This window comes from Syngnathoides biaculeatus, chromosome 7 (assembly GCF_019802595.1).
Source record: "Syngnathoides biaculeatus isolate LvHL_M chromosome 7, ASM1980259v1, whole genome shotgun sequence".
Classification (NCBI taxonomy): domain Eukaryota; kingdom Metazoa; phylum Chordata; class Actinopteri; order Syngnathiformes; family Syngnathidae; genus Syngnathoides; species Syngnathoides biaculeatus.
The window spans coordinates 25,981,222-26,009,028 of NC_084646.1; the positions used below are offsets into that span (position 1 = coordinate 25,981,222).

Sequence of the window (27,807 nt, forward strand, 5' to 3'; positions counted from 1 at the left end):
AGTGAGCAAGTCCCGAGTGACACCTGCTGTAACACAATCATATCACAATATTTTCATTTGGGGAAAAGTCCTTTCATGAATGTGGATTTTCTCTTTAGCCATGAATCGAGTTATTTTTTTAGAAGTAACCACATGCAGTGATAAGCAAACGCACCTTGGCAGATGTTTTCAATTTTCAAATGTTCCACACATGATGCTGTTGTCTCACTGGACAGTTTTCAACAGAGATAGTAATCAAATCAATTTAATTGAAGAAGCAATTCATATATTTACAGCATGGTGATAAAATAAATCCTGCTTTCTCTGCTCATTCATCTATATTATATTTTACATGTTAAAAAAACAGTTGCATATACGGAAATCAAAGTATTTCATCATAAATATAATGTTGTGAGCATTAACTCAGCAATTTGAAATATTTAAAATCTACTCATTATTCACTTTTCTAGTCATCTTTGCGTGCATCTTCTTGAGTTAGATGCATCAGTGATGAATGTTAGGACACTAAATCTTTCATTCAAATTGTCCTTGACAAAATGAAAATGAAAGTTTAATGCCTGGAATGTGTGACGAGGCTCGTACTTTCAGGGGAACCCCAGTTGCCAATATTTCAGCAAACATGCAGAGTGAAATAAAGGCAGCCTCGTATCTGTACATGCTATATTTTCGTGAACATAAAGATTGTCATGAAAAACAAATTAGTGAGAGTAATTTGTTGTATCAGTATTACAAAAAACAATTATGCAAAACAACTTCAAAGTAATGTGTGGAAAAAGGAAAAAAAAAAGGTTTTGGATGTCAAATGTAATTTCAATATTAAACAGGTGGAGTTATGTGATCCGAAAGCTTTAGTTTTATAGTAATTGTTTTATTTGGTCTTGCAGAGATTATTTTCATTTTTTTTTATGCTGTGGATCACAGGAAAAGATTATTTTACTTTATCCAGTCTAAATTATTTCCCATTGACCACTGTAAGGCCTCCCACTGCTGGCGTTTTGCTCAAAAGTGGTTACAAGTGTATGGAACATAATCAGGGTAGTCTTTGGTCAACAATTACCCTATTTGTTTTTTTGTTTCTGTTCTATTTTTTAAAGATAGAAATACTTTGCTGTGCTCTTATCCTATGCTAATCCTGATGTATTATTGCTTTCATAACAACGTATGGATCAGCGGATTAACACACGTGTGCATTGAGTGAAAAAAAACTCGAGTTGTGTGTTGTGACATGCACACAGTCTGGTCACTAAAAGTGGCAGATTTATGTTATGTTTGCTCCATTAACAGCAAAACAAAATCATGGATTCCTAGAAATTGCAGTCTGTGCTTTGATCGTGTATTCTGGTGATGACTGCTTATTTCATATTGATTTGAACAGTAACATTTGCAATCACAACATGTCATACATTTAAGGAGGGAGAGGATTGTTCTGGAATCCAAACAAATCCGACCAAATATTTGTTAAACCAACACACACCACAAAATCTTTACAATTACATCACAGGCTATCGGGAATTCATTTCTAATAGAGTATTCACCTACAAATGTATATCCATCGTGCCAGTATTGATTCAAACATAATGCATACTGGCTGTACAGATATCGACATTGTATACAATGTTATTGAAGTAAATGTCCTCATCACCAGATAAAAAATATATCACAGAGTAAAAACAAATAAAAATGGAAAAGCCTTGAATGCACCACATGACCACAGTATTTGTCACTGAGCTCACAGTCCTTGGTGAGGGGAGCACAATGAGCCCCCGAGGAAGTTAATAAATCACAATTATGAACATTTACTTGATTTTTCATTATCAGTCCTCTTTGTTTTACATCTTACTTCATCCTCTTCCTTGGGATTCATTGAAACCAGCTCAACAATTGCAATCAAACTATAGTAGAACACAGACTGTTGTTACTGGCGTTTTTTGTTCCTCTTCACAAAATCATTCCCCAAACGTTCTTTTCCTTTTCGGCATAGTTAATCCAATGTTCCCTCCTCTTTACTCTAACCGCCCGTGCGATGAGCAAGTCCTTTTCTGGGCTTCAGAGTCTGGCACAAGGCATAGCATCATCGACAACAATGTAGCAGGACAGTGAGTGGGAGCAGCGATCGAATGCAATACAGGCAGCTTGGACATGTGGCTGCACCCGTGACTTGTTCGTTGTCTGGAGGGTAGGCGTACAGTCCCGGTCTGCTTCGAGTACACTGACCACTTAGACACGTGCCACTTCCAGAGCCGCTGATGTCATCACCTAGCGGAAAACAGCAAATCGTTCATTTGTGCTGTATTGAATCACCATCATAAAAGCTGTTGTACTGGGAAATGTTTTGGCTCAAGTTCATACCCTCTCATCTTTTGAGCTTTTTGACGCAGATACTGTATGTAAAGTATGTTTTGATTGTAACGAATCCCCACTATTCATGTTTTGGCACTCGCGAATTCACCTGTAGTGACATGGAATTTTTTTTTTTCTGACGCCCTATTCTAAACCATATCATATCACTTTATACATTTTATAAAGTTGGAAATCACGCTTATTTTATGTGATGTCTCATTTGTAAGGGACATTAATTCGTGGGGTGAGTATCACACCAGAGAACTAAATGTTGTGAAATGTGCTGAATATTCAATGCTTGTGCCAATCATCTTATTTGTAGTTCAAGACACTTGTCGTAAGACATAAAACGTGGATATGTGTGGCACCAACAGCACACCGAGTGTTCATTTAGGTTAAGGACAAGACTGTCTGGCACACCACTCCATTCTTTCTACTCCCACGTTCTGGAGATACTGTGGTGATGAACACCCTGAGCATTGTCTTCTTGGAGGGCGGTTTACAATTCTAGACTATAGAGACACGTTATACTGACTGCAGAATCTCATCTCAATATCTCGGTTTTGAGATTGTCTGCAATGATGACAGACTTTGTTTTCCATTGATGCAGAGGCCACCCCACATGATTACAACAAATCTACCAATACACATTACTCAGTGCAGCAATCAACATAACGTTCTTCCTGCCTTCTCAAAGTTCTGCTCCTATGATGCAGCTTCTACAGTATATGTAGTATCTGGACGTTTCTCTACATTAAGGTTCCAGCCTAAGAAGGCAGAGTTCAATGTGCCATGTTGTCCTGCAAACACTGACTGTATTTCTGAAAAAGACACAGATCTTAAGTGCACAAAATGTGATGAACCGCTCTTCGTGAGGTCCCGACAAGGAAATCAGCAACAAGTTTGATATGGAGCCCAAAACAGTCAACATCCACGGCAAAATAAGCTGTTGGCGGAATATTCGGCGATGATGTCCATTTTATATGGCCACATCGCACGTACTCAGTTGTGGTGGACAGCTCACAAATCCAAACAAGGAACCCTCATCAAGGAAAAAAATGGGCTTTCCAAAAGTATGAAAGTATTGCTACAAAAGAGAAAGAGTCATCCACAAATGCTTTTGTTTTGTAATTCTTTGACAAGGTATTAAGTCTTTGTCGTTTGTTGCTACAGTGGTTACGATCATGACAATGACTGTTTAACAGTAAAGAAAATGTGTTAATTAGTTCGCTGCAATTTGATTTTTACAGTGCTATAGTAGATTTCTGTTCATTTGGGACAGCTGCAATGTAGAGCAATTTATTCCAAACACTAGAGGTGCTTTCACACCTCTGCAAGAGGATTACACTGCCAGATTGGTATCGTAATTAGCATACGATCAGTGTCAATTTGCCAGAGTCAGTAAGTTCTGTGTAAACAAGAAAATCAGATTTAAGATACCAATTTCTTATCCTCACTGGGATTGGGGGTGTCCGATCTCATCTGATTTTGAGCAAGAGGCGGGGTACGCCATGAACTTGTGAACAACCAATCACAGGGTACATACAGTGTAGCAGTCAACCGTTCACACTCCAATTCACACCTCTGGACTATTCCGCATTTTTTCCTTTTAACCTACCATATAAGTTGTCAAGCAAAGCAAAGGAAATTTATTTTTATAGCGCATTTCATAAACGAGGTAACTCATTTCATACACAATGTGCATTAAAACATTTAAAATGGGATAAAAACAATAAAACTGACAAACACAATATTAAAAAAAGACAATTAAAACCACATGCAGTCCAAGTAATATGATCATAAAATGGATATATTCTAAAAAGCATGAGAAAAAAAGAAGAGTTTTCAACCTGGATTTAAAAACTTTCACACTTGGGGCTGACCTCACCTCTGTTGGCAACTTATTCCATTTGTGTGCAGCATAATAGCTAAATGCTGCTTCACCGTGTTTGCTTTGGACTCTGCGCACCACTATTTGACCTGAGTCAGTCAATCTCAGAGCTCTACTGGGTTTGTATTGCATAAGCATTTCTTTCATGTATTCAGGACCTAATTTTTTTGTGATTTATAGACCAGTAGCAAAACTTTATCTATTCTAAAGCTGACTGAAAACCAGTTCAAGGACTTTAGGATTGGAGTTATATTCTCTGATAGCTTTGTTTTGGTCAGAATGCGAGCTGCAGCATTCTGAATGAGCTGGGGCTGTTTAATCCTCTTTTGGGAGAGTCCATTCAGAAGACCATTACAGTAGTCAAGTGTACTTGAGATAAAAGCATGGATGACCTTTTCCTGGTCTGCTTGACACATACAAGCCTTCACTCTGATGGTAGAAGACAGTTTTTGTGACAGATTTGATATGACTGTTGAAAGTCTGGTTAGAATCAATCAGAACACCTAGGTTTCGGAGTTTGGTTTTTAAAGATAGAGGGTCAAGGTGTTGACTAACAGCAATTCTCTTTTCTTTATTGCCAAAATGTTTTTGTTTCAGTTTTGTTTGTGATTAAGTTGAAGAAAATTTTGGCTCACCCATTTATTTATCTGATTTAGACAGTCGCAAAATACCTCAATTGAACTGTAGTCATTTGGAGACACTGCTAAATATATGTGTGCCATCTGCATCCCTATTGTAGTAAAAAATTATGTTTTGAAGAATTTGACCCAAGGGTAGCATATACAGGCTGAACGGGAGAGGTCCAAAAACTGACCCTTGAGGGACCCCTTAGGTCATTGCCAATCGCTGAGACCGAGCACCTCCGATGGTCACAAAGTAGCTCCTTTCCTCCAGGTCAAGTGCCAGTTACTTTTTGTGAAAATGATCAATACGTGAAAATATACTCACTCGCATCCTGGAAATCCACATCATTCCCATCCATGGCATTTTTTAGCCTGTTGCTCATAATTTTTAATTGCATGATTTGTTGTCGGATGGTCATGTCTGGCTTGGTGATGTCAACCTCAACCTCTGGATTGTTGATTTGGTTGGCCAAGCCATCCCCCATCACCTCAGGAAGGTATCTTCAGGAAGTAAAAAGGATGGATACATTTGATTTTATGGGAGGAAAATGGTCCTGTTTCGATTGTTATTAAAGCCACGCTGACATGAAATGCTTGATTTTTAGGATGTTATGAATTTAAAAAAGGCAGCCGGAATGGACCCATCTGTTTTTTCACCACAAAACATGATTTTGACATATATACCTTTTTGTAATTCCCGCCATGAAAATCCTCTCGAGGGATTTGTTTTGGAGAAGAAGCAAGAAGTGACGTTTACAGCAGCAGCGCACTCAGACGGGCTCATGTGTTTATACTATGTTTAAGTGCTGGAAGGTTGCTCTTTGTTCCTTCGTGTTAGCCAAAATGCCGGGTCGTTGTATTGCTGGATATTGTTCGAACACTCGGGAAGATGGATTTAACTCTTCATATGTTTCCAAGAGACCTGGTTCATCGTGAAAAATGGCTTGCACAGGTGCAAAAGACGAGAGCTTAGTGGTTTCCAAATAACAGGTAGGTGTGTACAGAACTACTAAAAAATAATATTTGGGGGCTGAACGTAATCCTCTCAGAACGTAACAAAAGATCCGCATACGTAAGTGAGGGGTGCTAAATGTGTAGATGTGCGCGTCGGCGCCACGTCTGCTGGTCACGGCATCGGCGCTGCATCTGCTGATCACGGCTTTGGCCGGGGTGGCTCATCACAGCACTGAGCTAGAGTGGCTCTTTGCGGCGCAGAGCCAGGCCGTTTTACGGCATTGTCGTCACACGCGGCGAGGTGCACCATCATCAGCAGCGTTGTTTATCCCTGCAGCCGTTGGTGGCATTGTTCATCCATCGGCGTCGGCGGCGTTGTTCATCTGTCAGCGTTGTTCGACAACAACACAGTAAAGCGGCCCGGGTGAAGCCGTGATTGGCTTGTCGTGGCCAGGCTGTGGTGTGTCGTCGCGCCCGGGCAGCGGCATTGTCATCGCGCGCGGCTGGGTACGGTACATACTGTCTGTCATGATCCTGCTGCTCCAGCCCGGGCGGTGCGGGTGCCCGCGCGGTTGCGCTGATTGGGAGGCGCACACCTGCGCCTCATGCGGGCTGATTATCCTGTGTATTTATATGACCCCGATGACGACTGGTCCTCGCCAGTTTGTTGAGCTTCATGTCCCGTTCGAGTACTCCCGTATCGCTGATCGACAACCCGTGTGTACCGACCTTCGCCTGTTCTCCGACCAACCCCGTAAGCCTGACTCCTTTGACACTTCTGCCTGCTTTGATCGTTCTCCTGTGTACCGACTCCTGCCTGCCCGCTCACCTGCTCTCTTCGCCCGACATCCCAACTACCGCTGCTGCACCTGACTGCCTGCCCGATCCCCGACCACGAAATAATAAACGTTTCTCCCCGACCTACCTTGCATCGTCCGAGTCCTGCATTTGCGTCCTACTCCTGTTCTGATGGGCCCTGACAGAACAAACTGGCCAAAACAGGACCCAGCAGGAAAGACCCGGCGTCGCCAGGACCAACGCAAGGTAGACCGTCTGCCGAAGGACCAAGCCTGTCCGATCCGGGTAGGCTCCTTGACGTCCTCCGCTTCCGTGTCTTACGCTCTGCCAGCGAGGTATGAATACACGACCCGTCCGGCTCCTCATATTCTTCTAGACTCTGACTTTTCGGAATATGAGGAGGACCTTGATTTGTATGACCGGCTGCCTGAGTACAACTCTGATGATTTTGATTATGAATCTCTTTGCCCGGTCTTTCATCCCTGTCAGTTTGTTTCACCTCCCCCCATTTCCAGAACCCGAGCGTCTTCGCCCGGTAGGTCCAAGTACACCAATCCGTATGAGGGAACCCGCTTGGCCATCTACCCGGGACCTCCACGTGGCGGCCAGAGGAGCTCCCTGCTGCCTCCCGCTGCGCGGCAACTAAGACATCGTCCTCCCACTTCTCGCCGGCAACGGCGAAACCGGCAGACCCGCAGCTGGTGGCGAAGCTTCCAGCCCAGAGGGAGGAGGAGCCGCCAAATCACGAGGGGTCCTGCCGCGAAATGCGGGCGCAGATAGAGCGGCAGAGCGCCGAATTGGCGGCTCTCACGGCCCAGGTCCGGGAAGGATTAGCGAACCAGCCGAGCTACGCTGACGTCACAACTGCGATGGGCTCGCTGCTGACCCAGGTTCACGTGGCAGTTGGAACTGACCTGCTCCCGAGACATGCCCACGTGTCAGTTTCGACTGACTCTGCCTACTCTCGTTCACGTCGCCGTGGAAACAGACCTGCCACCTCGCCAAGTGCACGTCGCAGTGGGAACGGACTCGCCACCTAGCCAAGCGCACATAGCTGTGGAAACGGATCTCTCCGAACTACCTTGCATCGTCCGAGTCCTGCATTTGGGTCCTACTCCCATTCCGATGGGCCCTGACACTGTCATACTGTCGGGGATTCTGTTGTTAGTTAGAAGTTATCCGCATATCATCTAAAGGCTCGAAGCAATAGGGTAATAGTGCTCACTCAATTGTGAGATGTTCTCTTCTTTGAAAAGAGCTTCTGTGTCAGAAAATCCAAAAATCTCTGTTGTTCCTCTCCCATAACAGGTGGCATTAGTGTTTTCAATGGCGAATGTCCCAATGTGACATCTGCTGATGACGATGCAGGTAATTTGGCTACCACTTGGATGTCGAGTGAGACTTCTGCAACTTTGCGGATGGATGACACGCTCATATTTATTTTTTCATATAGACATTGAAGTGAATAATGTTATATGTATTTTTCATTACAATATCTATTTTAGACTGTTTATAGGCATGTCACTGTATATAAATATCATAAGCGTAAAAGCCCCATCCGATTTCTATCTTACATTTGAAAATGGGCTGCCGTGTAATATTTTTTTGGGAGCCTTAACTTACTGCATATACTGATAGCTATCAGCAGACTTAAAATACAGATTCCTTTTGTGTGTGTGTGTGTCCGTGTGCGTGTACATGTGCGTTTGAATTCACATGCAGAAGTGTTTAGAAAAAAATTCTGTAAATTCAGAAAATTGAAAAATAGAAAAGAAACACAATTACTACAGTATATACATCCATCCATTCATTTTCGTAGGCGCTTATCCTCACTGGGGTTGTGGGAATGCTGGAGCCTGTCCCAGCTGTAAACGGGCAGGAGGCTGGGTACACCCTGAACTGGTTGCTACCCAATCACAGGGCACATGGAGACAGACAACAGCCGGACTCCCAATCACACCTCGGGGCAATTTAGAGTTTCCAATTAATGGTGCATGTTTTTGGGATGCGGAGGAAACCGGAGTTCCCAGAGAAAACCCACGCAGGCACAGGGAGAACATGCACAGGCGGGGCCGGGATTGAAACTGGGTCCTCAGAATTGTGAGGCTAACGGTTTTACAGCTGCGTCACTGTATACAGCCGCCCTAGGGTTATACAGTATACAATTATGCGAGGGATAAATTGCATCTCCCACCTGGCTTTGGTGATGCCATTCCAGCATTTATCCTGGTTGGCGCCACCTGCTGCCAACTTGCTGCAAAGTGCTATAGGAAGCTGAAGCCAATACTGTCTCCTTTCCCTTAATTTACTGGAGAGATCTGACACCTGAGCAGGGCAAAACAATGGAATCATAATGTGAAAATTCAAATGAAAACAATTGTGCATCAATCTCTCTATATTTTGATCCAATTTTAGCGTTTAAGGGGAAGTCTGAGCCAGCCCGTCCAATCTGACCTACAGATGTAGTTTGGAGGCAGGCTGTAGACAATCATTCATGTTGACAGTGTGGGAAAGAGGCTAGGGAAGAAACCAAGAAAATGTGAAGTTCATCCAGAATGGCAACTTGTCTTGCTATGGTAGAATCGAGCTCTAACAACTCTCACCTCGCTGTGCAATTACAGTAATTGTTAATTCATTCTTAATTATATAATTCTAAAATTTACATTCTGAACACACCTGCATCTCGAGTCCGAGGCTCACAGTGGGAGAAGGTTTGGTTTCTGAAGCAGTCAGAGAGCTGCTCTTCTTTTGCTTTGGCTCGTCAAGTGTAGGGCTTCCTGTGCCTGGCTCAACTGGACTTCCGCATGTTTGGTACAACTATGGATGGGCAAACACCACGTATTAGCAATTCACTGCAAAAAACATCAAAGAGATCTTGACGAATTGTATATCAGAGCGATGATAGATAGATAGATAGATAGATAGATAGATAGATAGATAGATAGATAGATAGATAGATAGATAGATAGATAGATAGATAGATAGATAGATAGATAGATAGATAGATAGATAGAGATAGATAGATAGATAGATAGATAGATAGATAGATAGATAGATAGATAGTTTCCGTTTATATTGGCATGAAATGTGCAACAACATAACACTAGGATTACTGTATGAGCGTTTATGAAAAAATATAAAGGGGCGATCAGTTCAGGGTGTAGTCCCGCTTTCCCCTGCAGTCAGCTGGGATAGGCTCCAGACTCATGTGATCCATGTGTGGATAAGCGCCTTGGAAACTGGTCATGGACCTAAATTGTATAATTCGCCACTAGATGTCGTCATTAACCCATTTACAATGTCATGTTTTCCCCAAGATTTCAAGAGTATGTGAAGAGTTCAGACGCAAAACCAGGTATATCTATTTTTGTTGTTTCTGTAGATTCTTTGATTAATATATTGTATTAAAAAACCTCACAAACAATAATTATATACATGTACAATTCATAACTTGGTGATATCTATGCATTGAAGACTTCAAGCATGCTGAAAATCTGTTCATTGATAAAACTATTGTCACTGTGTCCAAAATAATGAATAAAAATGTTGATCTCCGAAAAAGTCAAGACAAAACAGAACAAATGTCTGACTCATTATATCTTACTTAAAGTTGAAAATGTATACTCCAATCAACTATTTTATTTCAAACACATTGTGAATTAAAGTAAAATGATAAATACTGGCACTTTCCAAATACTTATGGACCGATCTAGAATTGTAACAAACCGAATGGAAAAGTTACGCAAATAACTTCCAATTCTCAAGTAAACCTGAAGCATATTTCTGGGCCAATAAAAATCCAATCTAATATGTAAACGAAGGAACATCCTTGTTCTTAGCTCTGCCTGCAAAGCTAAAAACAGAACTTTAATGAAATCATCAGATTAAGTTACTCATCTGCTTCATCTCTGCCTGAAAAAAGCTCTATTTTACAAAGGAAGGTGACACAGTCAAAGATGGATTTCTTGGCTTTTATCTAGGCCAGTGGGTGAGTTAGTACCATGCATCACTAGAGATGTTCTAGTGGTACATGAAAAAAAAAAATCACTGAGCAAGTACAGTTAGGATGCACTGAAATCTATTGAACTTTTTCCTTTTCAACTTTTAAGTTCAATACATTTGCATCTAATCATTTAGGTCCAATATTTATTTTTTTATTTGTATGTTCAATATATTTTAATATTTTTTCCCCCTATATTAAAGTGCGGCACTAGTATTCTCTCCCCTTCCCTTCTGGAAATCTATCACACCTGCCTCACCCTCAAGGCCACCAGGATCGCAGTTAACCCAACTTACCCATCCTACTGCCGCTTCAAATTGCTGTCATCTGGGTGGAGACTGACAGAGCCTTTGGGGCAAAACCACCAGGCTCAAAGAAAGTTTCTTCGGCCAGACAGTCATGATGCTCAACTGCCTCTCTGCTTTGCCCCAATTATTATCATCCCTCCCTGGCATCCACTACCATTGACTCTCGACTAGGGGTGCTCAATGCGTCAATCATGATCGATGATTCGATCGGTGAGGCAGCTTTGGTCGATTGCGTGATGGAGTTCCAAAAAAAAAAAAAAAGACGTCAGCCTATCATCCATCTCATTGCTTCATTCAGGTGTGGCCAATCTGTCAATCGCACGCACATAAAGGTGTGTTCTAGCAAGCTGGCCTCCGATTTACCGTCTCTCTCTCTCAACTACACTCTTGATCAATGTCTATAATTGAATACACTGACCATAATATTCAATCGTGTACAATGCTGCTCATAATGTCAATACCACACATCGATGTGTATATAGGAATTGCAGTTCTCGTTTACTTGGCCAGATTGACCCTCTAGGCTATATTGTCTACAGTATAAGGCACAATGTACCTTTATTAAAAAGACCAGTCTATTTGTATTTTATTCTTTTGTTTTTAACTGTTCAGTATATTATAGCATTGCAGATCCGAGAGGAATGCTATTTCAGGTGTGTTGTATATCCTGTATGTATAACACAATCAAGTTACTTGAACATGATGGTTTACACTTGCAAACATAGTATCTGACAGAAGGCGTATTGTTGACAAAGTTGTAAGGTCTTTAACAAAAAAACAACAATCCAGCTGCCTTCATTCAAGCATTTCAGATTGTTCATAAAAGAATATTCTACTTGAAAAAGACAAAAGCAATAAGACAAACTTACTTTGGCTGAAAAGGTGTCAATGTTTTCCTTTAGCAAGTGAACCCCCTCAAAGATCTGAGAGGGGATGGATGACAAAACCACATCGATGCTGGGCTCTGTGCTGAAACTAGATGCCACCTGGATCATGGTATCTGAATAATACAATTTTAATTAAGAAAATATGCCCTGGTTTTATCCTCCATGTTGTTTCTGTACATTTTGATATTTTTACCTATAAGATGCTGCCACTCGGGATTCAGATCAGCTTGGTTTGCGAGGCAGCCCTTGACAACATTGGAGCAGTAGTTGGCACATGGCTTGACAGAGGCAAGGCCACAACAGTGTGGGCAGTAAACCAGCTTCATTAAAGCCTTCACACATTCTGGACTCAGTGGGACCTGACGAGGAATTACGTATTTACAAGAAAGAAAGTAAACTTATTTTAAGCCTAAAAAAACAAAAAATATCTTGATAACCAAATTTTGCATTTGAATGTTTGTAATCTCTAATTCAGGAAAACAATTATCGTTTTCAAAATACGCAATTACAGTATAGATAATTTTAAAATATAACTGCTAGGGACAAGCAATAATCATGTGTTGCAAAAGGTTTTGCATAACATACAGAGAAGCACAAGAACTTTTCTTATTTTAGGATTGTGCAACATCTCAATTTTAGAAATTAGAGAATTACATTATTTAAAGTTTGAATTCAGCAGTTGTTGTTTTTTCTGCATCACACAATTAAATGTGAATGGTTCTGTTGAATCAAAAGTTCATGATTTATAAATGCATAGCATGAAATTAGAGCTACTTTTCATTTCAGTTATTTCAACCACTTTTTTTTTGTTGTTGCTGTTCTATGATAAATGTTTATTTGCTTATAGCGAGTTTGTAAAATGCACAATGATGGTGCAGTTCGTTTTCTTTTCTCATTACCAAACTTGTACGGGTCAGCCTTGTGATTAGTTAAATTTCACTTAAACAGCAGACCTTTTAATGGCCAATGTGGCTGTGGTGTGCGCAGTTTGACCTGAAACCTTCTCGAAAGACCAGTCAAATGATTGTCCGGCTCGAAGAAGTTAAACAAGTGAATGCCATAGAAGTAACAATGTAACAAGTGGATGCAAAGTCTACTGGTTCATTTTGGACTTTTTGGAACTGATTGAAAGTGAGTACTTGATGTTTGTAACTGATTAAAAATGAGTACTTGATGTATTTTCTGTTGTGCTCAGAGGACTCTTTTGTGCAGTGAAGAAAAAAGTAAAGCTAGCATTTTGTATGCAAAGCATAAAGGTATAAATACAGTTCAAAATGAAAGAGAGACTTTTTTTAATACACAGCAGAGTATGAATAATTGCTTTCAACTATGCTGTGGATACAAAAAGTCCTTCTTTGATAGCTTCTTATTGGTTTTCTCACGTGTTCAAATACTTATTTGCAGCTGTATCACACAAATAAATCGTTAAAACATCATACATTGTGATTTCTGGATTTTTATTATTAGATTATCTCCCTCACAGTGGACATGCACCTACGATGAAAATTTCAGACCCCTCCATGATTTCTAAGTGGGAGAACTCGCAATATAGCAGGGTGTTCAAATACTTATTTTCTTCACTGTAAGCCTTAGAAGCAGATTTCATGAATCTTAGCGGGACGTATAAAGCAATGTTTTTATGGAAGGCACTGTAGTTTGTAATTTATTTCAAAGTTTTAGGAGGAGTCGTTTGTTGAATCGCCTGTTTGCTAGGTTCATTTACAGTATAAGTACCGGGTATCTAGGACCTCGCTCATAGTACTACCACCACATTAACGAGAGCGTTAAAATGGTATGGCTGTTACATAACGTAAATATGTGGATGTTGGAAATCAATGTTCTAAACATTACATATTTTCTGTTCATACACAGACTGCCTGAGCTGTTTTGATGAGCAACTTGGAACGTACATGAGTGGCATCAAGCAATGGCTACAGAATCAGATGTAAAAAGAAAGACAGCAGAAAAGGTAAATTCTGGATAATTGTGATCATGCTGTAGCGGATAACTGTCTTGTACAGTATGTTATAGACTTATATGTTGTTGATGATATTGTATAAGCGGAACCCAACTCTATATATGGGGATTTACTGTCCTCTTTTTCTGGGGTCATGACAACCTAGTCTCATCCCGAACACACCCAAACCTTCAGGTCAAAAGGTAAGTGCTGGCACTTATATTTGTCCCCACAATGTGTTTGAACTGATGTTCCCACAGGTCTCCGTAATACAAGTACCCTTACACTCACCTGTGAAACCTTTCTGACAACCTCCCCACTGATGATCAGACCCTGGACAAATGATCTGGCTGTGACAAAAGTCCGTATAACCTTTGTTTTCATATCCCGGGGGATGTCTCCGAATGGTCGCAAGGTCTCCTGTTGTTTAGCAACACACTCAAGGTAGTCCTCTGACAGGGTGACCTGCAAGGGTGGTGACAGATGTGCATATAATATAGGTTTATCATTTCTGCTTTTTGATATACATAAATTATATACAAGTATTGTATATATGTTCGCACAGTCCTAGTAATGAAGGACTGTGTATAGCGCTCGTGCACGTAACGTCACAATTTTCATGGCGCCATACTGCTGGTCAAAAAGAGCTGCTTGAAAGTGTGGGTGACATTGAACCGGAGCAGAATATTCACAATGCCTGAGACTTGTTGTGATGTAGGTTGTTACAATAGATGAGACAGATATTCAAAGAGATCATTCTATGGAATACCAGCTGAAAAGACCAGAAAATATTGATGGATTTCAGCAATTAAACGTGATGGCTGGAGCCCAACTAAATACACATGACCATGTAGTGATCACTTCACTTCAAGTAGGAATTATTCTTCTCAATCTCTCATTCCCTAAATTGGCTCATTTGAGAACATCCATCCATCCATTTTCTTCCCCACTTGTCCTCATGAGGGTCGCGGGGAGTGCTGGAGCCTATTCCAGCTGTCAATGGGCAGGAGGCGGGCTACACCTGGAACTGGTTGCCAGACAATCACAGGGCACATGGAGACAAACAGCCACACCCACAATCACACTTAGGGGCAATTTAGAGTGGCCAACTAATGTTGCATGTTTTTGGAATATGGGAGGAAACTGGAGTGCCCGGAGGAAACCTACGCAGGCACGGGAGAACATGCAAACTCCACACAGGTGGGTCTGGGATTGTACCCAGGACCTCAGAACTGTGAGGCCAACACTTTACCAGTTATGCCACCGTGCCACCCATTTGACAACAATGCGTATTAAAAAAAAAAAAATGACAGGGAGCTGTCTCCAACATACACAGAAGCGTGTTGCAGCCAACCTCTCCCAGACGTGTTTTTTTTTTTTGTATATGCATTGTTCTCAAATGAGTCCAATGCTTATTTAAAAAAAGAAAATAAGACGTCGGTCACACAGAGGTTTACGTAGGTTAATGTGTGGCCACAACATGCTTCATGTACGAAGGACCCGCAAAGGTTAACGTGTTCCGGGTTCAGAAGCCGTCAAAACCATCACTATGTGGGATTTATTTCTGATGAGAACAGATCCAGCAACAAAGTATCCGTATGTGTCCAGACTTTTTTATGCTTTCAAACTTTTCCGTGTAAATCTCGACGATTTACCAGATCCATGTGAATATCCAGTTGTCCAAGACAAGCGGAAGCGAATTAACAACCCAATTTCTTATCGGCGAAAACATTGATTTGGGCACGAAATACAGATCGTCGATGCCAAGTTTATCTAATTTTTCCACGTACCGTTGTTTATTTTCACCTTCTAAATGTCTGACAATATCGGACAAGACTGCGAGCGTCGTGCTACAAGACATATTTCCATATCGTCTCCAACTGAGTTATCATTGAGCAATACTAAAAACAAAAGTCACGTGATTTTATGACTTAGATGTATATATATATATCTGTATATACTTTTTTTGTGTGTAGTCAGTGAAATCTACCGTGTTGATTGTGGTTGTGATTGTGGCAATACAAAATTATGTTCAATTTATCCAATATTGCATTTGTTGAAATTTTTCTGTGAAGTGAAAATTTAACATTCAAATAAGACTGAGTGTGATCTGTTTTGTTTCAAACTCATTAGTCCAAACGAAGAGCTTTTTCAAAACATCCATCCATCCATCCATTTTCTTTGACACTTATCCTCACGAGGGTCGCGGGGAGGGCTGGAGCCTATCGCAGCTGTCAATGGGCAGGAAGCAGGCTACACCCTGAACTGGTTGCCAGCCAATTGTAGGGCAGATAGAGACAAACAGGCACACTCACAATCACACCGAGGGGCAATTTAGAGTGCCCAATTAATGTTGCAAGTTTTTGGGATGTAGGAGGAAACCGGAGTGTTCACCCAGAGAAAAACCACACAGGCACGGGGAGAACATGCAAACTCCACACAGGTGGGTGCGGGATTGAACCCAGGTCCTCAGAACTGTGAGGCCAACACTTTACCAGCTGATCCACCGTGTCGCCCTTTTTTCAAAACACTGTACTATAATTCCATTTTAAGTATTATGGGTGACATTAAATGCATCCATCCTGACCTACACATTTTTACAATTTCATCATGTTAAAACAATTGTTTCAAGAAAATAGGGTCCGTAACCAATGAATGACATTGGCTTGTATCTCATGTAATTGTATCTGCAAATACTATTCTGCTGTTTTCCTTTTTGGTTTTCCCACCTCAAATGTCTCATAAAAATTGAGTCCTTACTCACATCTCTGGGGGTGGAGCTTTTAAAGGTACGTTCCAGAAGGTGTGACCAGAACTCAGTCAATGTCTCATCCAAATTAAGAGCAGAGCCGCGGTAGTACCGTTTCAGGTCAGAGTACAAATCACCATAGAGTCTTGTATTCTGGGAGTATAGGGGGCCAAGAGGAGATAGCGCCTCCTGGAGGGAGCGTTCAGAGCGACTCTGAAGTTCAGTGAAATAGGCTGGGAGGAGGATAAAGAGTAAGACATATGTTAGTGCTAGACATAATTCTGATGAATAATTTTTTTTCATTCTCTTTTTCAATGTTTTATTTAAATCCATTGACTGGTGATTTCGTATTTTCAAAGGTTTTAATTTCATGTTCACGTGTCACAAGTCTCATATATAGTATACAATACAATCCCACATCCTGAGCTCCATTTTCTATCCTGTTCAGGGTCATGGGAAGCTGGACCCTTGCCAGAAAGGTGGATTACACCTGAGGGTGTTCACCAGTCAGTGCCATGCCATATATAGAGACAGACAACCATTCACATTCCCATTCCCACTTTCACTGAGCGGAAACTTGAACCCTCACTGGCAGCCCTGGAATCAGGCAAACGTACCATGACTGACTCTCCTAATTCCTGTTCTTGCAGTTTTTATATTAATATTGACCCACACAGTCTTAGTTACTTACTTACAGTCAAAAGAACACATTTTTCACCTGCAGCATCCATCCAACTTCATGCAGTCATGTCTTTTGTACTATTTCTTTCCCTTTCCTCCCTCCATTCCCTTATTTCCAAGATCTGCAGAGTTGCCTCCCCAGTGGGTCAACTGCTCATTAGCTGAACGAGTCCCTGCCCCAGGGGACATCCCATGTTTTTTTGTGTGTGTGTGTGTGTGTCTGTGAGTGTGTGTGCCCCTTGAGATCAGGGGATCGGCTTATCATGTTTCATTGTGTCTGCCTGACTCTGCCCTCATTATAACCCCCAGTCAGGGGTCCCCTTGACGAACTTGACATACACCCCCCAACCTCCACTCACACATGCACCATTACGAATGAAGTTGCGGTTTGACTCAGAGCACATCCAAGAGCTTGTAGCCAACACAAAATTGCCATGTTCATCTTGTAATGAGTTCATTCTAAAATACACACACACACACACACAACCTACTTACTGTCAAAGCTTCTATAGAGAGCGTTGAAGGCAGCCTGCAGTGACCTGCCGGCCTCCCTGATCAGTGCCTCTGTCTCTCGTGCACTCAGACCCTCCAGGTTTTCCTCCATACTGTTGGTACAACATGTTGGACCCTGGGGACAGGTCCTCAGATGCTCACCTGGTGAGACAGAGAACATAATTATTTAGAAAAAAAACACAACAAACACTTCGGTTCATGGATCTTTAACCATAGCATCCTAAACTGGTTTAGGATTACACATCATATTGCTTCCATTTTACAGGCAATGATATGAGCATCGAACCACAAAAAAAAACTACTGGATGAGAAGAAATGCTTCGATGAAAGTGACAGAAATTTTGTTTTGTTTTCATTTTGCCTGAATTTATTGAGGGTTACCATGGTGGTGGATGTGTGAACTGACATTTTCCCCCCTCACAGTCGAGAGGTACAACATACGACTCAGGGCTCAGGTCCATCTTTGTGTTTTGTGTTTCTGCCCGCGTTTCTCGGTTTTTCTATGGGTCCTCCTCCCACATCCATTTTGTTCACTTTTTCTGGTCAGAATTGGTTGATCACTTTGTAAACAATGTCCACAATGTTAACAGTACCTGGAGTGTAGTTTAGGAAACAAGCAAGGTTGGATGACATTCACATTCCGTGCGAACCATATTAGACTGTGTTTGCAACCAATCCAAAACAAAGCCTTCTGGGTCCTGGCAGGTTGATTATATCAACACAAGACTTTGTTTGCTGTATTATTTAGCTGTAAAACAAAACCACTTCAAGGGTGGAAACCAACTCGAGTTTTTTGTCCATCTTATGAACAACATAACTGAAATTAATATTTGGTGCTGACAGTGAAGTGAAGTAGCCATAGAATAAAGAAACTACAATAAATGGTTTACATCCTAGAGCACTTTGCCCAATTGTATATGAAAAAAAAATCGAACATCAGACAAAACTTAAATTGATTATGATCATTTGGTGTTAAAAATAGTTTGGGTGGTTAAAACAGATTATCCAAATGGTAGTTTAAAAAAACATTAAGGATTCTTTGGTGTTCATTAATTTTTGTTCAACGTTTCAGGGATTATTGAGGCTCATCTGGGAGGATAAGAATAAATGTACACATAACACCAATTCCGCCACTCGATAAATATGCATCAGCCTCCTGAAAGGTGGTAGCCTGAGGGTTAGTGTGGAAGTGCGCCTACGTCTGGGGAACGGTAAGGGTGACAAAGACGCCCAAAGCCTTGTGCATCATCAGGCACTTCTGTCCGACAGATCTTTGGTCGCAATGTGTAACTTTCTTCGGATATGTACTGGAAATGAGTGGGTGGGGTTTTGAGAGGGACTATAAATTGCCCAACAGGAGAAGTGGAGCAGAAGAGGAGCTGCCTTCATTATTGTTGCTCCATAAATCTTTCATGGAATCTCTGGCACTGGCTGCTGAGTCTGTTGGATTGTGAGTCATTATGCAAAGAGTAGCACCTTATTTTGTTCTATTTGGATGGTATTTTTTTTTTAGAATAGTGCAATTTCTTTCACATACTAGAGAATAATAAAAGAATGGATTTCACGTTCACAGTTGAAATTTCTATTATCAACTAACAGAACAACCAGGAGCCAGGTATAATTCCTGGATCAAAAACTGTGTCACAAAAGTGAATTAGGTTCATTTTTTTTCAGTACAAAGGAGTTAAAAAGTACTGCAGTACAATAATACACATGCTTCACAACTCAAAACCTTATATGATGACAGTTTGTTTTTCAGTTCAATCATTTAGAAATAAAGGGTATTTTTGGTTTCCTATAATAACATTCTCTATTAAAAAAATATCTATCGTAAGAAAGAGCAAAACATGAAACAACTATTGTATGAAAGATCTTTCCAGACGCAACACAGATGAATTAATGAATCAAAAATGAAATTATTGGACACGTTTTTTGGCCCATTTCAAAGTAAGGTGTCTTTAATTTCAATTATATGTGAAATAAAAGCAATTAAATGATTGCAATGCTGATAAAGCAGCACATCATAACTCTATGTCAAATTATGCAAAGTATTTGATGACAGTTTTTTAAAATCTTTTTAATCGTATAACTATAAAGGACTCATATGTTATTATTCCCCCTCACAATGTTTATATAACATTCACGCAGACAGTCTTAGAGTGTGAGTTGCTCGATACCATGTGATACCTGTTTAAACAGGTGCCCCCTATTATCATATTATAATGTAGATGGGAGTTGAGTAACTGTCTGCTTTCATCCATCATCATTGTCAAACATTCACTTTGATCAGTTTGGTAATTACTGTACTCTTTATTAGAGGGAAGAGAAAGGCCTCCCCTGAGGTTGAAAACTCCACCATCAGTATTGCATATGTTGCTCACAGACACCATTTCTGGTTGCTCATATGTTAATGTCAGCATTTGATTGTTTGGTTTTGTATGAAAGCCCAGGAGAAGCTGGGGGTTTCCCCACAGATTCAAATTGGTGCTTTTTTGCATTTCTGGTTTGCTGGGGGAAAGAAGGAGTCGGTAAGTAAATGCTATAAAGCCTCCAGTTATTAAGAAAGACAGTACTAAGTATAGATGTAGCACAGGCAAAAATCTGTTAACACATGCTAGTGCTTTAACGGTAGCTGGCAAGACTGTAAAATTGAACACAGATGTTTCTGTCAGGGAGTCTTTAAGATCACATGATTTAGGCATGAATTTTGTAGTGTAATACATTTGTGTTGTTGTCATTACAGAGGAAAAGATGCTAGAAAATGTTACAAACGTTTTTTCTTTTTAATGCAAAAAGGTGGGGAAAAAACTAATCTACAGTGCCAAGAAAAAGTATTCGATGCCTTCCTGATTTGGTGTTGTTGTTGTTTTTGGTTTTTTTGCAAATCTATTAAACACAAAAGTTTCAAATCATCAAACCAATTTTGATATCACTCAGAGACAACCAAGGAAAATACAAAATGCACTATTCAAATGACAATTCGATTTATTAAGGCACAAAAAAAATTCTGACCTATGTGAAAAAGTAATTGCCTGAACGTAATAACAGGTTGAAGTCAAGTGTTTGCGATAATTGGTGATGAATCTTTCACATCGCTCTGGAGGAATTTTGTCCCACTCTTCATTACAGAATAGTTTCAACTCCGCCGTATCGGAGGTTTTTCCAGCATGAACTGCCCATTTATGGTCACACCGTTGCATCTCAATTGGATTTAAATCCAGACTTTGACATCGCTACTCCAAAATTCCATTTCCATTTTTTTAGCCATTCAGAGGTGGACTTGCTGGTGTGTTTCAGATCATTGTCCTGCTGCATGACCCAAGAAAGCTTGAGTATGATGGCACGAACTGATGGATGGAAGTTCACTTCCAGTATTTTCTGGTACACAGCAAAATTCATTGTTCCATCAATCACAGTCCTGCCCTTGGGGCAGAATAGCATCCCCAGACCACACACAAGGAATTTGTCTTCTGCAGCCTTTGTATTCTATGCTGACAACAGGGGTCTTCGCCTGGGAACTCTCCCATGTATGCCATTTTTTTTTAATGGTAGAGTCATGAAGACTGACCCTAACTGAACCCAGCGAGGCCTGCAGGTCTTTAGATGTTGTTCGAGGTTATTTTGTGACTTCCTGGATGAGTCATCGTCGCACTCTTGAAGTAATTTTAGTTGGTTGCCAAACCCCCACCCCAGTCTTTCCGGTGGCCATCTAGGGCTTGGCTGCGCAGTTCAAGAGATCAGCTAGGATGCCCAGCACCAGGGTCCTTACAGGACCACTCAGCCAGACAGCCGCAAGGAGGGTCCCAATGGCAAAGCATGATGCAAACAGGAACAGGTGACAGCTTCGGCTGAAGAATCACGTAGGCAGGAGTGAGAGGCACTCGTTGGTGTTCGTGGAGTACCGCCAAGGCATGGGCGAGGAGACTCAGGGTCAGGCACTGCTGAGACATGGCTGAGAGGTGAGTAGGGGTCTGCAGAGGCATCCTCATATTCTACCAAGCCTTGTTGAGGCTTGGATACAAGAAGGGCAGAGTGCACAGGGACTCGGGAAGGTGAACTTGGAAATATGGGTGATATAGAACAAGTTGACTCAGGGGAAGATTTTGCTTGGGATGGCTTAAGAGACGTGAACCAGGAGGCATAAAGCTGGGCTCAACTTGGACGCCTCTGCTGGTCACCACACAGGGATTCCTGATAAATGTCCGTAAGGGTGCCCCAGAAAAGGTTGGATCAAAATCAGAATCAAGGAGGTGGTCATAAAAATCAAGGTCCTCCTAACACTCATAGTCTCATAAAATTTAGTGGTGAATGGGTCAGGCATGGAAGGTAATCATAGTACATGGGGGGCAGAGGTGAAAAGGACAGAGAGGATGAAAAGACAGAGCGCACTCAGGGAGGGGACGCTCGGTCGGCAGCCTGAGCACGCTGGGAGGCAGACCAGCGGAATGATTGGCGACGCCATGTTTTTCCCGATGGGCCTGTTCTGGCCAGTTCATTCAATCATGAACATGGGACAAGGGGTAGGACCCAAATGCAGGACCTCTCGGCAGTGACATGATTTTGAGGGTAGTTTTATTCCAGGCCGAGGTCATACACAAGTCGCAAGTCCAGCAAAGGCCAAGGCACAAAAACTCGTGGCAAAAGGCAAGGTCCAAAAACAGGGTTTGGTAACTACTAGGCATAAACAAGACGTGGCTATGGGGGCACAGGAAGGATGGGGCATGGTGTTAGAATTATTGTTAATGTATTTATTTTGGATTTGCAACAAAGCCAAGTACTATTCTCGCTCCACACACAGGTACACCAGCCTACTCTAATCTACACAGAAGTAGCCAAGGACAACTCCATCAATGCACACACATGTTATCAAAGAATATGCCTTTGTTCACTTGCTTGCTCACCCCTCCTTTTGACCTTGTGTGCTTTTGGAAATAAAGAGTACACGAGAGGCTGGTTCAGAACATGGTTGGAGACTGTAACTGGCCAGTCTCTCACATCCTCCTGATCAGAAAGAGGATTTATTGTCCCTGTTTCTTGTGCATTTGTCCAGCAATTAGATGATAAACCTAACACATGGCAACAAGGCACATAAAGGAAGCTTGTCCATCTATCTATCCATCCATCCATCCATTTTCTACCACATTTACGGGTCGGGTCGTGGGGGAAGTAGCTTCAGCAGGAATACCCAGACTTCCCGAGGCGTTCCCAAGCCAGCCGAGAGACATAGTCTCTCCAACGTGTCCTGGGTTGTTCTCGGGGTCTCTTTACAGTGGGACATCCTCGGAACACCTCACCAGGGAGGCATCTGAATCAGATCCCCCAGCCACCTCATCTAGCTCCTCTCAATGCAGAGGAGTAGCCGCTCGACACTGAGCCCCTCCCGGATGACTGAGCTTCTCACCCTATCTCTAAGGGAGAGCCCGGACACCCTGCGGAGGACACTCATTTTGGCCGCTTGTATCTGGGATCTTGTTCTTTCGGTCACGACCCAAAGCTCATGCCCATAGGTGAGGGTAGGAACGTAGATTGACTTGTAAATTGAGAGCTTTGCCTTTTGACTTAGCTCCCTATTTACCACAATGGACCGATACAAAGTCTGCATCACTGCAGAGGCTGCACCGACCCATCTGTTGATCTCCCGCTTCATTCTTCCCTCACTCGTGAACAAGACCCCAAGATACTTGAACTCCTCCACTTGGGGAAGGATCTCATCCCCGACCTGGAGAGGGCACTCCATCCTTTTCCGACTGAGGACCATAGTCTCGGATTTGCAGGTGCTGATTCTCATCCCAGCCGCTTCACACTCGGCTGCGAATCGCTCCAGTGAGTGCTGGAGATCACGGCTTGATGAAGCCAACAGAACCACATTATCCGCAAAGATTAGAGATCTGATGCCAAGGCCACCAAACCGGACACCCTCTACGCCTCGGCTGTGCCTAGAAATTCTGTCCAAAAGTTATGAACCAAATCGGTGACATAAGGGAGCCTTGGCGGAGTCCAACTCTCACTGGAAACGAGTCCGACTTATTGCCGACAATGTGGACCAAACTCTGACAGAGGTCGTATCGAGACCTAACAGGGGACTCGGTACCCCCAGACTCCCAAAGAGCCCCCCACAGGACTCCCCGAGGGACACCTTCGAATGCCTTCTCCAAGTCCACAAAACACATGTAGACTGGTTGGGCAGACTCCCATGCACCCTTGAGGACCCTGCCAAGGGTGAAGAGCTGGTCCACTGTTCCACGGCCAGGACGAAAACCACATTGCTCCTCATGAATCCGAGACTCAACTTCCCGACGCACCCTCCTCTCCACTACCTCTGAGTAGACCTTACCAGGGAGGCTGAGGAGTGTGATCCCTCTATAGTTGGAACACACCTTCTGGTCACCCTTCTTGAAAAGGGGGACCACCACCCCAGTCTGCTAATCGAAAGGCACTGTCCCCGATGTCCATGCGATGTTGCAGAGAAGTGTCAACCAGCACAGCTCCACAATATCCAGATCCTTTAGGAACTCTGGGTGAATCTCATCCACCCCCGGGGCCCTGCCACCAAGCAGCTTTTTGACCACCTCGGTGACCTCAACACCAGATATAGTAGAGCCCGCCTCAGAGCACCCAGAATCAGCTTCCTTGTGGGAAGGCATGTTGGTGGAATTGAGGAGGTCTTCGAAGTATTCTCCCCATCGACTCACAACATCCCAAGTTGAGGTGAGCAGTGTTCTGTCCCACGATAGTGTTGACGGTGCACTGTTTCCCCCTCCTGAGACGTCGGACGGCGGACCAGAATTTCCTCGAAACTGTCCTGAAGTCGTTCTCCATGGCCTCACCGAACTCCTCCCATGCCAGGGTTTTTGCCTCAGAAACCAGCGAAGCTGCATTCCGCCTGGCCAGTCAATACCAGCTGCCTTGGGAGTCCCACAAGCCATAAATGCCTGATAGGACTCCTTCTTCAACTTGACAGCATCCCTCACTGTTGGTGTCCACCAACGTGTTCTTGGGTTGCCGCCACGACAGGCACTGATCACCTTACGGCCATAGCTCCGGTCAGCCGCCTCAGCAATGGAGCAATGGAGTAACAGAACACCATTTGAGTTCTGATTGGGGGGGGCATTTCTCCCAATCACGTCCTTCCAGGTCTCACTGTCATTGCCCACGTGGGCATTGAAGTCCCCCAGCAGAATGATGGAGTCGCCAGAGGCCGCTCTCCGGCACTCCATCCAAGGACTCCAAAAAGGGTACTCTGTCCTGCTGTTTGGTGCATAAGCACAAACAACAGTCAGGACCCATCCCCCTACCTGCAGGCGGAGGGAGCCTACCCTCTCATCCACTGGGGTAAACCCCAATGTACAGGCCCCAAACCGGGGGGAAATAAGTATACCCACCCCTGCTCAGCGTCTCTCCCTGTGGGCAACACCAGAGTGGAACAGAGTCATACCCTTCTCAAGAGCAGTGGTGCCAGAGCTGAAGCGATGCGTAGAGGCGAGTCTGACTATATCTCGTCGGAACTTCTTGACCTCAAACACTAACTCGGGCTCCTTCCCTGCCAAAGAGGTGACATTCCATGTCCCTAGAACTAGTTTCTGTAGCCGGGGATCAGATCGCCAAGGTCCCCGCCTTTGGCCACCGCCCAGCTCACATTGCACCCGACCCCTATGGCCCCTCTCACAGGTGGTGAGCCCATGGGAAGGGGGACCCATATTACCCTTTTGGGCTGTGCCCGGCCTAACTCCATGGGTACAGGCCCGATCACCAGGCGCTCGCCTTCGAGCCCCACCACCAGGCCTGGCTCCGGAGGGGGGGCCCCGGTGACCTGCGTCCGGGCAAGGGAAACCAAAATCCAATTTTGTAGTCATCGTAGGGGTTTTGGAGTCGTACTTTGCACCTAGGACACTCATACAGTCTCATACAATGAAATGGCAATTAGTAACACAGCACACGAGACTTAAATACATTGCAGAATTTGAGCCAATAAGGACCATGTTGGGAGCTGCAACTGGGGGCAGACACTCACGGGGAAGTGGCTTGGCCACGCCCCTGACAAAGTGGTGAAGTTCAAGTATCTTGGGTTCTTGTTCACGAATGAGGGAAGAATCGAATGATAGATTGTCAGGTGGATCGTTGTATTGTCTGCAGTGATGCAGATTTTGTATTGGTCCGTTGTGTTAAAGAAGGAGCTAAGATGAATGGTGAATGGCTCTCAATTTACTGATCGATCTACGTTCCTCACCAGTGGTCACTAGCTGTGGGTCATGACCGAAGAACAAGATCCCGGATACAAGTGTCCGAAATGAGTATCCTTGGCAAGGTATCCGGGCTCCCCCTTAGAGATGGGGTGAGAAGCTTAGTCATCAGGGAGGGGCTCAGTGTCGAGCGGCTACTCCTCCGGATTGAGAGGAGCCAGATGAGGTGGTTGGGGGATCTGTCCCACCGCGAGGAGACCGGGGACCACCCAGGACACACTGGAGAGATTATGTCTGTCGGCTGGCCTGGAAACACCTTGGGATCCCCCTTTTCGCCTTTCGGAAGAGCTGAATGATTTGGCTGGGGCGAGGGAAGTCTGGGTATCCCTGTTAAAGCTACTGCCCCCGCAACCTGAACTTGGATGAGCGGTAATAAATAGATGGATGGATGGATTAGCACCAATTATTTCTGTCATGTTGTTATGGTAGTTTGACCTGACTTTTTAGACCTGAAGAGTGATTATCAAACTTTATGGAACCAAGGCATATACAATGTGTATGTACATATACTTTACAATAGAAAAATTTCATGGCAAACCAACAAAAGTGGCTGGGATGTGGGAGGAAACCAGAGTGCCTGGAGAAAACCCACGTCAGGCACGCGGAGAACCTTCAAACTCCACACAGGCAGGGCCAGGATTTGAACCCCAGTCCTCAGAACTGTGAGGCAGACATCCTAACCAGTCGCTCACCGTGTCGCCTTACAGAAATCATATTTTGGGAATCGCTTTATTGTATAGGTTCTCTTTGTAGTGTATTCAATTGAATACAGGTTGAAAAGGATTTTCCAGTATGTACTTGTATTTTGTTTTTATTTAGGTTTTACACAGCATCCCGATTTAATTTGAATTGGGGTTTGCACAATGAATCAGAGGGTTCGATGGCTGCTGGTTGAATTACTCTCATCCACCACTCTGTTTTCGTGCATGTTCCCTGATCAAATTAACCCAAATTGTGCTGCAGTGCCAAAATTTTCCAGAACATTAAATCCAAATTATAAACAGCTGTGAACTTTTTTCAACTGTGAATCATAATTTATCTCCTTTCAATGTTTTTGAACATAGGATTAACTGGATGATGGGAGAAAACCACAAAAGCATGGAAAGCAAATACAGAACTTTATGTGGGGTATTCAGTATTATCAAGTTCATCTTATAAGGGCCCGTTAATGCGAAAACTGTACAAACTAAAGATACAGGTTTTATCCCTACATACATTTATGATAGTTGTCTCTCACAAGAGTCGAAATGTTTGTTTTCTTGTGATAAAGGAGGAGCTGTCACAGTGTCAAGTGCATTTGATCAAACTGAGGCACTGCGCTGTGAAACACAAAAAAAGCTTCACAATTAATCCAAACCCCCATGCACTTTCCTGTGTAGTATTAATTAAGTGGATCAAGGTCACCAGACACGTCATTTAGAAGATCAGGTCACTGCAATTCATGACACAAACTCACACTGGTTGGGAAAATTTATGGGCGCTTTAATCCATCTGAACACACCAGAAATAATCATAGATATTTGATGTCAAATAATGTGAGACTGTATGTTGAGCCATGAAGAATTTATGTCTGTTAGTCTATTGAGTGTCCGACCACATAAACACACACTGAGGGCTTCATTATTGTAGACTCAGCATCTGTGGCAGGGCAGCTTCTGGTTTACCCTGATTTCCAAGCAAGCACAAGGCTTGGTGCGTATGTTTGCCACTTAGGGAGATACGATGCAATGAGGATGTGCCATTGGAGATGCTTCTGGTGGCAGAAAGTCTGTCTAAGATTTAGCCTGTTTAGACAATGTCAAAGTCTGTTGCCATAGATATGAAGACCACATATACTATACTCAACAGCATAACTCCCAGTGACCA

The 27,807-nt window shown here is 43.0% G+C and overlaps 1 protein-coding gene across 2 annotated transcripts in view; it reads right to left on the bottom strand.

Moving 5' to 3' along the window:
* Window positions 1–296: 296 nt before the first annotated feature.
* LOC133503953 (glypican-1-like) overlaps window positions 297–27,807 on the bottom strand; it is a 51,581-nt gene continuing 24,070 nt past the window's right edge. Inside the window, exons 2-10 of one of the 2 annotated variants that reach the window (XM_061825976.1) lie at window positions 17,684–17,842; window positions 16,523–16,740; window positions 14,050–14,223; window positions 11,995–12,160; window positions 11,784–11,914; window positions 9,283–9,423; window positions 8,801–8,931; window positions 5,180–5,355; window positions 297–2,256 (exon numbers count right to left, since the gene is read on the bottom strand). In XM_061825976.1, coding sequence (XP_061681960.1) covers window positions 2,072–2,256; window positions 5,180–5,355; window positions 8,801–8,931; window positions 9,283–9,423; window positions 11,784–11,914; window positions 11,995–12,160; window positions 14,050–14,223; window positions 16,523–16,740; window positions 17,684–17,792 — 1,431 coding nt within the window. In that variant the 5' untranslated portion in view covers window positions 17,793–17,842 and the 3' untranslated portion in view covers window positions 297–2,071. The remainder of the gene's footprint in view (window positions 2,257–5,179; window positions 5,356–8,800; window positions 8,932–9,282; window positions 9,424–11,783; window positions 11,915–11,994; window positions 12,161–14,049; window positions 14,224–16,522; window positions 16,741–17,683; window positions 17,843–27,807) is intronic. The other variant, XM_061825975.1, reaches the window with a different exon arrangement.